Source organism: Mizuhopecten yessoensis, unplaced genomic scaffold (assembly GCF_002113885.1).
Source record: "Mizuhopecten yessoensis strain PY_sf001 unplaced genomic scaffold, ASM211388v2 scaffold8373, whole genome shotgun sequence".
Classification (NCBI taxonomy): Eukaryota; Metazoa; Mollusca; class Bivalvia; order Pectinida; family Pectinidae; genus Mizuhopecten; species Mizuhopecten yessoensis.
Window position 1 is genome coordinate 87970 of NW_018407515.1, and position 15258 is coordinate 103227.

The window sequence follows — 15258 nt, forward strand, 5'->3', positions numbered from 1 at the left end:
AAAAAGTGTACATATTGTGTTGGAATACTGAAATTAATAATCAATTCCTTATTAAACTCTGAACAAGATTGAGTGTACATATTGTGTTGAAATCTTTCAGTAAAGATGTGGTCTACTGTGCAGTCATATCCAAAAGAATTAAAACCCTACAAAAACACATAAATATTTAACACTACAACAAATTGTTGTAAAATACTTTGCTCAAAAATTGTCAAGTTATTTTTTTCAGCATAAATATAAATTGTGATATGCATCTTAATGTACAGCAATAGGTTTTGTATTGTGAGGTGTTTGAATCTTTTCCAGGGGCCGCTGTGGCCAAGAAGTTAAGGCGTAGGACATTCTGCTACCAATAGCCCTCCACCACTGGGTCGCGGTTCGAGACCTACGTGGGGCAGTCGCCAGGTACTGGCTGTAGGTCGGTGGGTTTTTTCCGGGAACTCCGGCTTTCCTCCACCACCAAAAACTGGCACGTGCTTAAATGGCCATAGCTGTTAATAGGTCGTAAAACACAAACAAACCAAACCAAACCAAACCAAAGATCTTTTCCACCCTATTTCAATTGATTCGTTCGTCACATATGCAGTTATGGGGTGACAGATACATACAAAACATGCGGAATGCATACACATCTTTAGAATACCCCACTTTAAACTACCCTAATATTATCTATTGGATACCCTAGATACCATGAAGTTTACCTTTCAGTGAACATGTTGTGTTGACCGTCTCTACCATAAAGTTGACCGTTTCACTATCCTCAGGATACAGTCCAACCACCAGGTTGAAGCCTTCTATGAGAGGTCTGAGGGAGTTGTAATTGTCCTTTAAACCTTTCAAAGCCATTGCTGCTCTCCAGTGCCCCTATTAAACATAAAACAGATATCTCCAGTGCCCCTATCAAAGATCAAAAAGATATCAGAGTAATCTAAATATTGTGTAATTTTTTTACTCTCTAAATTAACAGCAAGCTGTGCATTCATGGACTGGGATATTAAGTCCTATTTTGGTATACAAATCAAAATGAATTATGACTTTTTCTTCTGTTGGAGAAAACCAAATACTTTTTGGCTTTGGAAAGGTACATGTTTCTGGCAGCAGTGTTTAACTTGGGACAAAAAAAAACTGGTTGAATGTTCACATGCTGTAATGTTAACCTGTATGTATTCTATATATGAAAATTTATTTTAATTCGGTATAGTTACAAACTACAAACATAAGCTCTAATGAGCTTTTAACCGAATACATCTGAAAATATAACCAGTTCCAAGTTGATAAACACCAGGCTACTTTTGCCAGCAGCCAGATTTTAATGAGAACACTGGACAGGCATGATTTGAGTTTGATATATATCCCAAATAAGGCTTTCACCTCTTAAATGTTATCTTCAACTTAAAACAGGAATTATCATGTACTTTGAGAGAGTGACTCTTGGTCTGAATAGGCAAAAATCTCAGATTGAAAATGGATCTCAACAAAGTGAGAAACAATAAGGAATTGGCCAGTTTAACTGACTTAACCCTTTCACCCCTATGTAACTTTAATTAACTCTACCATGCATTGATCTGGATAAGTCCATTATATGGTCTATAGTGGTGAAAGGGTTAAAATGGGGCTGTAATCAATTTCTACAGAGAACACAGTTCACTACCTTTGGCCAAGTAGGAAAATCAAGCGTGCATCTGTTGGCATCCCGATATGCTCCTCCATAGTCTCCCATCTTGGCTAGGACCAATGACCGGTTACTGAGGGCCTTCGGTAACTCCTCCAGGCAGAGCTGAGGTACCTGAGAAAAGGGAGGAGAATCAACAAAAACATCAATTAATAACTAATTGATTAGAATATTTTATTGAAGAAGGATTCTCCAGGTTCTGCTGTTTCTCCTAAATTAAGATCCTTTAGTTTGCACGCTTCCATCTACACTAACAAGAGGGATCAATTTAAGTTGGTAAACTTGTTCCATAATTGTTGTAAAATAAGTCGAGTTTGTATACAACTAAGGATTGACTAATAATCTGTTCCGAGTTTCTGATGATCGACTAATAATCTGTTCCCAGTTTCTGAGGATCGACTTATAATCTGTTCCCAGTTTCTGAGGATCGACTAATAATCTGTTCCAAGTTTCTGATGATTGACTAATAATCTGTTCCGAGTTTCTGATTATCGACTTATAATCTGTTCTGAGTTTCTGATGATTGACTAATAATCGGTTCCAAGTTTCTGATGATTGACTAATAATCTGTTCCGAGTTTCTGATTATCGACTTATAATCTGTTCTGAGTTTCTGATGATCGACTAATAATCTGTCCCGAGTTTCTGATGATCGACTAATAATCTGTTCCGAGTTTCTGATGATCGACTAACAATCTGTTCCCAGTTTCTGATGATTGACTAATAATCTGTTCTGAGTTTCTGATGATTGACTAATAATCGGTTCCAAGTTTCTGATGATTGACTAATAATCTGTTCCGAGTTTCTGATGATCGACTAACAATCTGTTCCCAGTTTCTGATGATTGACTAATAATCTGTTCTGAGTTTGTGATGATCGACTAATAATCTGTTCTGAGTTTGTGATGATTGACTAATAATCTGTTCTGAGTTTCTGATGATTGGCTGATAATCTGTTCTGAGTTTGTGATGATCGACTAATAATCTGTTCTGAGTTTGTGATGATTGACTAATAATCTGTTCTGAGTTTCTGATGATTGACTAATAATCGGTTCCAAGTTTCTGATGATTGACTAATAATCTGTTCCGAGTTTCTGATTATCGACTTATAATCTGTTCTGAGTTTCTGATGATCGACTTATAATCTGTTCTGAGCTTCTGATGATTGACTAATAATCTGTTCTGAGTTTGTGATGATCGACTAATAATCTGTTCTGAGTTTGTGATGATTGACTAATAATCTGTTCTGAGTTTCTGATGATCGACTAATAATCTGTCCCGAGTTTCTGATGATCGACTAATAATCTGTTTAGAGTTTCTGATGATCGACTAATAATCTGTTCTGCGTTTCTGATGATCGACTAATAATCTGTTCCGAGATTCTGATGATCGACTTATAATCTGTTCCGAGTTTCTGATGATCGACTAATAATCTGTTCCGAGATTCTGATGATCGACTTATAATCTGTTCCGAGTTTCTGATGATCGACTAATAATCTGTTCTGAGTTTAAGTTAAATCCATTTTAGGACAACAAAAGTGATAGTGTTTTTACATGATACTTTGTTAAGAGTGTTCATCTTCCTCAGATAAAACATATATATTACAACTTTTTCTCGAATTTAAAATCATCCAGAATTGTCAGAAGAGAATTTAATATAACCTTTATATAACCTGTTTTTTTTAACTAATTACTTTAGTCCTTGGTAATTCAATAAGTTTGATAAAATGTGATGTTATGTAAATACATGAGGGAACATTAATTCATATTGTTATGATGATAAAAGTATACACTGGCATTTATTAATATGTTCATTTAGATCAACAGTATTTATTGCAAAGGCAGATATTAGTGACGGGAAGTAACGTTGTTTTTGATAAACATCACCGACGAAGACACATGATGAAAGTGGAACATTTAGATAGAAATAATATATTAGGACGCTATGTAGAATTAATAGTTGCAGAAATATAGTATTATGGAATTATTCATGAAACTAAAAATACTTTTGTGCATGGATGATGCAGATGGAAGATATAGCAAAGAACTGATGTTAATTGTCTTCTTCATGCCGATACTTTGGCTGCCATTTTTCTAGACAATAGGGAACATTAACACATTAAACCCTGAAGACACATTTGAACTCTTCCAAATCAAAGGTTGGTAAAGTTCATTATGAAATTTCAGGGGTGAATGAGTTAAAATTGGTCTCTGAACACAGGTGGGACCTTTGTAGAGGTGGTCACATGAACAGGTTTGACGGTATAAATGATCATTGAGACAGAACTACCTGGGCTATGAATTGTATGATCTCAGTGTACATGTTGACGGCTTGTGGGTACATCTTGTTGTCCACGAAGCTTTGTGCATTCGCCTTCAACCTTGTCAAGTGATCCATAATAAACACTTCTGGAAATACATCTGTAAAGAAAAGACAAAAACATGTGAGTGGGAAGTGACACTGGGTTTTGAATAGAGTCCCTTTCAAACCATCTGGCCTAGATCCATACTAAAGGTTAAGATTCCTTCAGTCTGCCTACAGATGTCTAGATTACTTCATTCTCCCTACAGATGTCTAGATTCCTTCATTCTCCCTACAGATGTCTAGATTCCTTCATTCTCCCTACAAATGTCTAGATTACTTCATTCTCCCTACAGATGTCTAGATTCCTTCATTCTCCCTACAGATGTCTAGATTCCTACATTCTCCCTACAGATGTCTAGATTTCTTCATTCTCCCTACAGATGTCTAGATTACTTCATTCTCCCTACAGATGTCTAGATTCCTTCATTCTCCCTACAGATGTCTAGATTCCTTCATTCTCCCTACAGATGTCTAGATTCCTTTATTCTCCCTACAGATCTAGATTCCTTCATTCTCCCTACAGATCTAGATTCCTTCATTCTCCCTACAGATGTCTAGATTCCTTCATTCTCCCTATAGATGTCTAGATTCCTTCATTCTCCCCACAGATGTCTAGATTCCTTTATTCTCCCTACAGATCTAGATTCCTTCATTCTCCCTACAGATGTCTAGATTCCTACATTCTCCCTACAGATGTCTAGATGTACCTTAATTGTTCTGGACAACAAGTTTTTTCCTTTAAAGAAGATGGACAGGTAACAGAGGCAGTACCATGTTTCATGCCAAGTAATTATATACGTAAGCCATTAGATAATTTTCTTTTAGAAATAAATTGTCAAGAGAGAGGGAAACTGAACATTGTATATCTATTGTATACTGGGAATGTTTTCTGTAAAATGTTTAATATGACCAAACAACATGCTTGGCCCTTGATAACTCTTTACAGTACATATTACAAAAAGATCTGAACAGTTTGTGATTTGCATGTTTTAGTTATTGCTACATGTATTTTATACTTTCCCAACATCACTTAGTCAATACAGTTTTATCTAGAGGCTATACAAAAGATTATGTATTTCAATATGTATCATGATAAATCAAATATTGGGATTATTATAAATACAGTAATCCCCCGGTATAACGCCCCCCCCCAACCCCCCCAACCNCCCCCCCGCATATCGCCATCCGCCAAACGATTTCAAATACAAAACTGTTTTATCCCCTGACAATACTGCCATTATTTACGTTTTCGTCTGATAATTGGTCAATTAAATATTATCATTAATGATTCAGTCATGCGTGTATAATCCACCTGTATAGGTAAACGTGAGAGTTACCCCGAGTTAACATAGTACAAACTACTCACCTTAAATGTTTTTATGTGTTTTGTGGTTGTTGTTTGTACATTTTAAATTTCATTTTCTTAATTTTACTGCTATGAGCACACTGTGAAACATAGCTTCTGACGACGAGACAGTTTGTTTTATGTACGCGGTCAGAGATATGAATCGATTCGATACTGGCAGATTGAGTAAAATAATGGGTGTTCAACCTATAATATTTCTTATAACTAACATCTAACATGAGTATAATGTTAGCAAATAATGTATGATCGTCGAAATAACTGAACTGTACTGAATTCAAACAACTACCGCCACGCCAGATCACGCGTGATGTTTTTCAATTCCCGTTACCTTATATGGCCTGCATCACCAAATATGGTATTACTACTTGTGCCGCCATATTTACTACGTTTTCCATTTTTGGTCATGACACCCATATATAGAATTCTCACCTATAGCGGAAGAGAGATGGAAGTTTCCATCATGGCGGTCAATTCAGATTGCAATTACCACTGCTACATAAACTTCATAATTTTTACAAATCAACATACAACACAACGAAACATGACATTAAATGTTTGAATACACCGACAGAAAAAAATGGTTCCCACAAAACAGTCCACTCAGGTACATGTAGGAGACGCCCCTGATCAAAACACGTAATGACTAAACGTGTCCGTACTCTGCATCCCGGTTTGTATTACAAGTCGCACGGTGAATTGTACAAACGTATTTTGTTTTATTAACTTATAATGTTTAGAATCTGCAAATGATATATATTATGTGTTTGCATTCATTTCAAAACAAACACGTGTATGTATATGCATTGTTTGTTACAAATAGATGCACATCTCAGGCACATGTGTCCTACAATTGGCTGTCCTACTGAAACCTCGTTGTACAAATGTATCACCAAAGTAGGCAAGGGACAAAAGGTGGCGGTATAACGAGGGACTACTGTATAACACTAACCACCAAGGCCTGGAGCTCTTAAATCAAAATGTGGAATAAGCCATTTCCAGTAGGGTAACTAGATATTTTGTATATACATACCTTGAAACTGACTGTAATCAGATTAGTTACCTAGGTAACTAAATATTTTGTATATACATACCTTGAACCTGACTGTAATCAGATTAGTTACCTAGGTAACTAGATATTTTGTATATACATACCTTGAACCTGACTGTAATCGGATCAGTTACCTACGTAACTAGATATGTTATATATATATACCTTGAACCTGACTGTTTTGGGATCAGTTACCTAGGTAACTAGATATGTTATATATATATATACCTTTAACCTGAGCGTAATGAGATCAGTTACCCAGGTAACTAGATATTTTGTATATCCATATCTTGAACTCGAGTGTAAAGAGATCAGTTACCTAGTTAACTAGATATCTTAAATATATATACCTTGAACCTGAGTGTGATGGGATCAGTTATCTAGGTAACTAGATATTTTGTATATACATACCTTGAAGCGGATTGTAATGAGATGGATTCCCTCGATATGCCATTTTGATACCTCAGAGAAATCACTCTTCACAAATGGGATTCAAAGTTCTTTATCATAATGCATTTGCATGTTTCCCATCTTGCATGAAATGGTCTTCACCCAAACCTAAAATAAACAAAAATACCGTCATATATATTTCTTCCTTTTCATACGTAAACATTATTTAAATTTGTTATTTTGTGTTGCTTTTATTTTCCTTTTCATTATGGTAGCGCTGAGGAAGGGCAAGCTTCCAGTGACAGCAGATTTGGTACACTGCAGGCAGGTGAACACTTATGACAACATGCCTAACAGTCTGTATTGAATTGTTCTAAATTCACAGCGTACTGTTTTAACCCATTACCTATAAAATAATCAACAGACAAAACAGTTTTGTTGTTGTTAAAAGAAATAATACTATAGAGACCTACTACATTTAATGTTTAGCTATACCAGTATTTATAAATGTTTTGTGTCAGTATATATCATCCAAAGGTGTCAATTATAACCTCCAGCACCTCCAATGAGGGAGAAAGTGTGTGAAACACGACTGAAACTGCTCAATTTATCTTTCCATTTTTTTTTATCAAATAACTCCAAAAACCATCATTTGATTCAGGCACACCTGTTATGATTATTACACACACCCTGCAGTCACTAGAAGATCATTTGACTACAGGATGTAGATTTTGAGTTTGTGTGAGTATAGACTTAAATGAGGGAGTTTCCAGGGAAATTGGTAGCCAGGGTCATATGGACTTGAAGACAGGTGGTCAGGGATCACGGAAACACCACTGGAAAGAGAGAGCTGGGCTAGATCTTAATTCCAAAACCACCAGTCAATTGGGCTAGTAGTTTCCAATATTACTAGTCAATGAGGAAATTCCACAAACTTAATATTATTCTCCATGATAAGCAGTATCAAATTATGACTAGTCAAATGGGCTAATGGTTTTTAGAACCACTTGTCCATCTGGAGAATTCACAAATCTCAAGACTATCGGGCTTCCCAATTATTTTCTAGCCCTGAAGAGAAGACAAGTAAGGACATGAAAATTAAAGGCCCAGTGTTACAATGGGGACAGTAGATCACGATCAATGTTTATCTCTTCAATGTCCTCTTAGTTTAAGACATACATGTAACATAAATCCCTAGATTCTGAAGTTGGCCCATTAGTTGCCTCTTAAGATACAAAGATACATCAACATGTTGGTATGGTTCACAACTAACTGGATATACAACTTACTGTACCATTCCTGTGCTCTTCTTGTACAAAACTAAATTAATATATACTGGTTCACTGTTCTGTAGTACAAACCATACTTCAGCTCTAAAAATAACTCCAATACATACTAATCACACACGTTTCCATGAATTGTACTTTCTGTTTTGTTCATTTTCAGGTAACATGCATGTTCCAGGTACTCACAATTTGACAAATTACCTGGCTTTTAATTAGTTTGAGATCCTGTTTACACGGTGAGGTGTGACTTGTTCTGGTGAAATATAGTAAACAAGTGATAACATTTTTGTGAGGAGTAATACAGACCCATCAAATTAATGATTTCTATCAGCTTATCTCATTTTACTTGTGATAAATCGATGTGGACTTTGTTGATTGAGTACAGATCTAGCAGCCACGCAGGTATACAGGCTTTGATTTAGTTTGATAATTCGCATGTAATTCTGAGATAATGAAAAACAAGACCACAGAGCGTGAGGATTGATAGACCACAATTACCTGGTGTTTATCTGGCTACACAAATATGATTGTTTTTATATAACATGACTGTAATTCTGAGATAATTAAAACAAAAGTCCAATTGGGTTGAATAGCTTATCTGGTTTTTATCTGGCTACACAAATATGTTTGTTTTTATATAACATGACTCAGACTGTAATTCTGAGATAATTAAAACAAAAGTCCAATTGGGTTGAATAGCTTATCTGGTTTTTATCTGGCTACACAAATATGCATGGTTTGATAACTTGAATGTAATTTTGTGATAATTAAACAAAAGACCAATTGGGTTGGATAGCTTATAATACCTGTTTTTTTGCCATTTACTGTATTTTAATTCAATGATGACCTGATCCCAAGGTGAGAACATTACAAATATGAAATACTTGTGTGTACAGTCATGTGTATCCCTATTATTCTAAACAGATAAGGAGCAGAAACAGACTTAACACAGATAAGGAGCAGAAACACCAAATGGTAACCTTGTCCGATTCCTTAGGTAGAATTGTTTTTTAATTTTTCAATTACACGTTTGATTCTTGTGAAATTAAATAAAGCTCATAGTGACTCATTTTTTACCAAATTATTATAATTATTTAATATAAACAAACTACAGTCCAAATACCAAGACCTAAGTTATTTTAGTTCTACAAAAACAAAAGAATGTAATATAAAGTAACAAGAGATCCTATAGAAGGATCTTGGCACCCGACATGAAAATATCTTTATCAGATTTACAAAAGAAGTTCTTTGCTCTTCATTTTCCTTTAACATACTATTAGCAAGTCCCTTGTTGGAAATCTTAAAAATATGTATCAAATTTGTGAAAGAACAAACTTGAACTCTCAAAATTCAAGATGGCCACCTGTCACCCATCTTGGTTTTTGATCAGCTCCAAAATTTGATATCCATAACTATAAGGACCATGAGGAACCTCCATGTGAAATTTGGGAAGGATCCTTCTTTTAATACTGCATTTGAAGTATTAATGTATTTTACTGAACTTCAAACTAAGGGCATGGAAGGCAGAAAACATTCTTTGTGATCCATGTCAATTTATTTATCGAGAGTGTATACATTATAGACTCATCCATTTCCCAAAAATTCCATGAGGTCAATTAAGTGAAAATTTTCATTGATTAGATTCAGGATTTGGACTACTCATTTTTGTAACAAAGCAGACCAATTAATGTTAGTTATCTACCAAGCACAATACATATATACAGCTTATCCGATTCAGTCCGAAGGAAGAACAAGGCAAACAAGAACACCACAAATGGATGCATAATACGCCTGTCTGACCCTATCCAACGATATTTTGTTTGTTAAATTAAATCCATATTGTCCTTGTAAGACCCAACATGAACACCCATGCCCAAAATTAGGACAATAACACATGATCTGACTGAACTGTACACCACTGAAGAAACCTGCACCAAAACTTTAACTAAGAAATTGTGCGAAAAAAGTTAAGTCGCAAACACGCCCAAAATTTCCAAAAATAGGAATTATTTTCCCAAATCAAATTGATATTGTCCTTGTTAGACCCCACATGAACATCCATGCCAAAAATGAGGACAATAACACATGATCTGACTGAACTGTAGACCAGTCAAGAAACTTGCACCTAAACTTTAACTGGACGGACGCAAACGCTATACCATAATACGTACGTCAAATTACGACGGGGGCATAATAACAAGTGAAAGACATATCAAAATATATTGTTTACATTATTTGTAGATTATTCAGTCCTCCATTCATTTCATTGACACCTTGACTTTGGACCTTTTGGTTTCCTAACCAAGATTTTATATTTTTAGTAATCAGTGTCATATGTTTTGACTGTCCTTTATAAATTACTGTACATATAATGAAAATCCACCATATCTAAACCTGAGACATTGTCATACCGGTGCTGTACACCTATATATGATTTTGACGATCCTTTCTACATTTAGCCATACACTAGTAGATTCACCATAATAGGATGTATGTGATGTTGAATATTCAATTTAATAACCAGAAATTTGAAGAAGGTAATAGTTGAGTTTTCATAGAACAGAAAGACAACAAATATACCTGGCAAACACTCTTTGTATTCACTTTTTGTGAGCAGCTACAATTTATCATTTTATAGCTGCAAAAAATTAATAGCCAATCTAGCTACCATGAAAGAACAAACAGACAAAAAGGCCATTTTCAATCTGTCTACCACTAATGTTGAAGATTGACCCCTGGGCACTTACAGAGCAGCTTAGGAAAATAAGAATGATTGCCAATAACGTTCTGTGTTAAGAAATAGGATAGGACATTGATTTTGTTGCACTGTACAAGTTCCCAGTTTTTTTTTCCATTTTTCAATTGAGTTCATGACTGTACTATAATATCAACAAGAGACAAAATTGGCTTAAATTTCTAAAAACTATATGAATTGCCATCAAGAAAGATACCATTCATTTATATTGCAAAATAAAAGTGCATAAATATAATATGTCATGTATTGAATCAAATTTTACTACTTATGTTACTATCAGTACTATTAGTTTTCTCTCTTAATCTTATTCTTCTCTACTATATGAAATGCTGTTTTTTTAATCCACACTGTTAGCGTATATCATGTCATTTTTTACCCTTTGCTATATTAGCATGAATGTATAATACACTTGTATAGATTACAGATAGTGTTTTAACATGCAGTGTAGAAACACATTGTTCATAAATATGTGTTAAACCTCTGAATTTTATATAAAAAACATAATATAAATAAGTGTCAAGCCTTGTGATATTATTAAAACAATTGTGCAATTGATTGTCTAACTTACATGTGACATTGTGACATTACTGTGCATTTTCCTGTAATGTAAAAATTGTCTGCTATGCTATTTATATTAACTCATTACTACTAATACTATTACATTATGTTATTGTTATTTTATATACTTGTGTTTGTCGCAATAATAGCTCTTAAGAACTAATGTTCCATATGTTGATATGTATGTGACTCTAAATAAAGCTTCTTGTATCTTGTATCTTGCTGCGTCATATACTGTATTCCTGGAATTTTTTGCTGCAGTTTCATTTTCACCTTTTTTGCCCTCTGTAATGAGGGCATGTTATATACTTGACAAATATTTTGTAAGGTGATGACAAGTAGATGTTTATGGATGCCATTATTGGATATTGTCTGCTGATCAGAATTGAATACAGTAAAAAGTAGTATATATATATGTATGCGTAACAGGAAAGAGAATAGTATACTTCTACCGGGGATCGAACCACTGCCATCCCAGGTTTCTAGTCGGACGCTCTAACCACTGAGCTCAAGAGAAATTCCCTCTAGATCGAAGCTAGAAGGCGACCTTAATCCTATGTACAATTAAAATCTGCCACACTACTGCCCCACTTTTAAATGTGTTTGCTTTCAAACACCACAACCCAGGTTCTAACTCCCTAGGCCGGTCACCACAGGGAGGGCCCATCGGGGATCAAACCCTCGATCTCCAGGCTCCCAGTCGACGCTCTACCACTGTGCTAAAGGGAAATTCCCTCTAGCTCAAAGCTAGGAGGCGACCGTAATCCCTTGTACAATTAAAATCTGAAAAGACCAGACATAATTTGATAAAGAAAATTAATGAAATTGACTCCAGTGCATATCGATGTGAACTCCAGTTCACTTCAGAGTTGGCTCATGTGCACATCGATGTGAACTCCAGTTCACTTCAGAGTTAGCTCATGTGTACAAAGATGTGAACTCCATTGCACAAGCTAGTGAACTGGAGTTGATTTTATTGTGTTAACTCGAGTACACCAGACTACTAAGTTAAGTTTGCTCCCAACTGCAGTCCTAAGAGGCTAGTAAACGCGTGATAAAGACAACAGGAAACTCCCATACCTTTGAATAAAACTTCTATTTTGGTTAAAAACAAGCAATTTGAATGCAAACATTAAATAAAAAGAAGTCTTGTCAAATATCAGCGCGCATGAAACCGTTGCCACATCAGTAATGCGCAATGTTTACAAAACCTGCATTCGACGAAAATAATTTCGCCTATTCTTCAATTTCTTGTTTTTGTCCGGGGAAGAAACCTCATACTTACCCTAATCATAAACAACATGGCATCCAAACTATTTTCACAACTTCCTGATAAGAAATGACACAACAAAAGAGTATGTGTCACCATATGCGCCGAAAAGCGAAATTGAAAGTAGACACTTGGCCTGCGCAGCACTTAATTCAAGGAAATGGACCGCCATTGTTTACGAAAATCGTCGTAAAAATTTCCGATAATTTTTCACGTAAATAACAAATGTCAACAGAAATATATCGTAAAATTAGTCAGCAGAATAATCAAATATAAGACAAATTACATTTTCACCGCATCTTGTGATCTGACATCGTCAAAGAAGTAAAATATGCTGCTTTCAATTAGCCCCGTTAAATCTGACAGCGGTTCCCGCCGTCAGTCACATGGAACGTTGTTGTAAATTCAAATTAATTCACGCACCTTACGCTTATACTGTGCCTATTACTTCCGCTATTATATTAGTAAGGACTAATAATTAAGGTAACATTGTGTTTTGGTCTTGTCAGTTTGGAACGGGTCAAGGACTTGGTGGGGGGGCTAAAAATATTTCACTGAAGTTTTTCCATTATAAATACTCTATATATTTTACTCGTATGGCAGAATATATCGATATTTCACTCATGATATGCAATCGTGAAATATATCGGTATTCAGCCATACTCGTGAAATGAATAAGGAACTCCACGGGAAACCATTAAATATCCATTCCTTTATATTGATTTAAACATATTTATTGTCCCAAATTTGAGTAGAGGATTAGGCACAAGTTATATCAACTTATCAACGCCTTTTCCTCTAATACAGTATACATATTGATATTTACATGATAGCATTTAACAAGGCATAGCGTTACATAGTCCGAATATTATTCTGACGTTTATCGACTTTTTTATATCGGTTTGTCGTCGGTTGATCGACGACAGACCGATATAAAAAAAGTCGATAAAACGTCAGAATAATGGTAGCCTACCGGGGTAGCACATTTACCCAAAAAGACCCCAAAACACCCAAAAGGCCCCAAAAACACACAAAAACACCCAAAAAACACCGATAAGACCACCCAAAAACACAGACGACACTTAAATGATATTCAGTTAATATTATAATGTAGTAACCTCTTTTTTCGGCATCAACTGTCAATTCCTTCAATTCGAAATTACGAGAGTATGGTATATGTGTTACCTCCCTTGCATCGCGATGTTACAGATGACAGCATTATTACATCAAGACTCACAGTCAGATTATTTGATCATAACCATTTATTTTGATAATCATATTTTAACACATATATATACATAGATTACAAACACAACGATGAAAATAAGTTTGTTAAAATTTGTGAAAATACATTTGCAGTACATAAAACATAAATGGTAATAAAAGAATTGTTGAAATAAATATTATTTGAACAAGTTGTCACAATTTTAAACAATCAGTTGATATAATAAAACAATTGTATATGGAAGTGTGTAATGAAAACGTTATAATACAAATAAAACGAAATCAACAAGTATAATATAAAATGAAAAAAATAAACCATATAAGCGGATCTAGTTTACTTATACACGTGTAAGTGAACTAGATCCGCTTATATGGTTATTTTTTGGAAAGATAAATATCCCAAGAGATATCTTCCACGTAAATAATGGGAAAAACATATATCCTAAATACTTGGAATTTAAACAACACTATAAAATAACCTAAGGAAAATGGCGGATGAAGAATGTATGACATTAAATAGAATTAAACTAATGAATGACACAACATGTCCATTTGCGAAAAGCAATATCTGAAGAGATAGCGAATCATGTTGTGATTCACCAATACAATAATCTATAAATATGTAGCATAAGAGAAATGGGGAAGGAAATGAAGACGTGACACAAAATTCCCTGTACAGTTGATACTTGTGACCCAATACTCATGGAACTGGCCTATTGTTTTTTTTTACTGTTCTCGATCTTTCAGATTTTTGTCTTTTCCTTTGACATGGCTTTTTGCCACAGTTTTGCTAAGGTTTTGGGCACAAGAAGTCTGTGCCTGAAGCCTTAGCAAAATTGCTTTCGCGGGTAATATTCTTTCTTTTCGCCAAAAAGGTTCTAAAATATACGTCTTTTTCTTTTTGTGTTTTTTTATTCCAAATTTCCTGGTCCACCTCAAATGATGTAGTTTTGCCTTCTAGCCTAAAGTTGCCAGTTCCATGTAATGCCCGTCTTAAATCAAGTATCTGCATTTGAGACACTAAGGCCATTTTTTCAACTAGCTGAGGTAATTTATGCTGTTTGAAATTGGCAACCTGTTTCAATCTGTTATTAATTGACTCCGAATTGTTGTTGGTCCAAAGAGCATTGACTTTCTTTTCCCGAAGAGGTGCCATGACATATGCTTTGATTTTGCATTCAAGAAACTTTAACCAATAATGCTGAAACTTTGTATTTTTTTCAAAATATTGTTCAAGCTCTGCTTTTCTTGATTCATACTCAAGATCATCTTTGCTGAAAACGATTCCGTCTTCGCCAAATATGATGTTGATTATGTGTTGCCTGT

General features: G+C 34.9%; 1 protein-coding gene across 1 annotated transcript in view; it reads right to left on the minus strand.

Moving 5' to 3' along the window:
* Positions 1-12816, minus strand: part of LOC110455766 (TPR and ankyrin repeat-containing protein 1-like) — a gene marked incomplete at its 3' end in the record, with an annotated part of 100500 nt that extends 87684 nt beyond the window's left edge. Inside the window, exons 1-5 of the mRNA XM_021506127.1 lie at positions 12724-12816; positions 6861-7007; positions 3961-4091; positions 1652-1786; positions 702-864 (exon numbers count right to left, since the gene is read on the minus strand). Of these exons, the coding sequence (XP_021361802.1) occupies positions 702-864; positions 1652-1786; positions 3961-4091; positions 6861-6903 (472 nt within the window). The remainder of the gene's footprint in view (positions 1-701; positions 865-1651; positions 1787-3960; positions 4092-6860; positions 7008-12723) is intronic.
* Positions 12817-15258: the final 2442 nt, after the last annotated feature.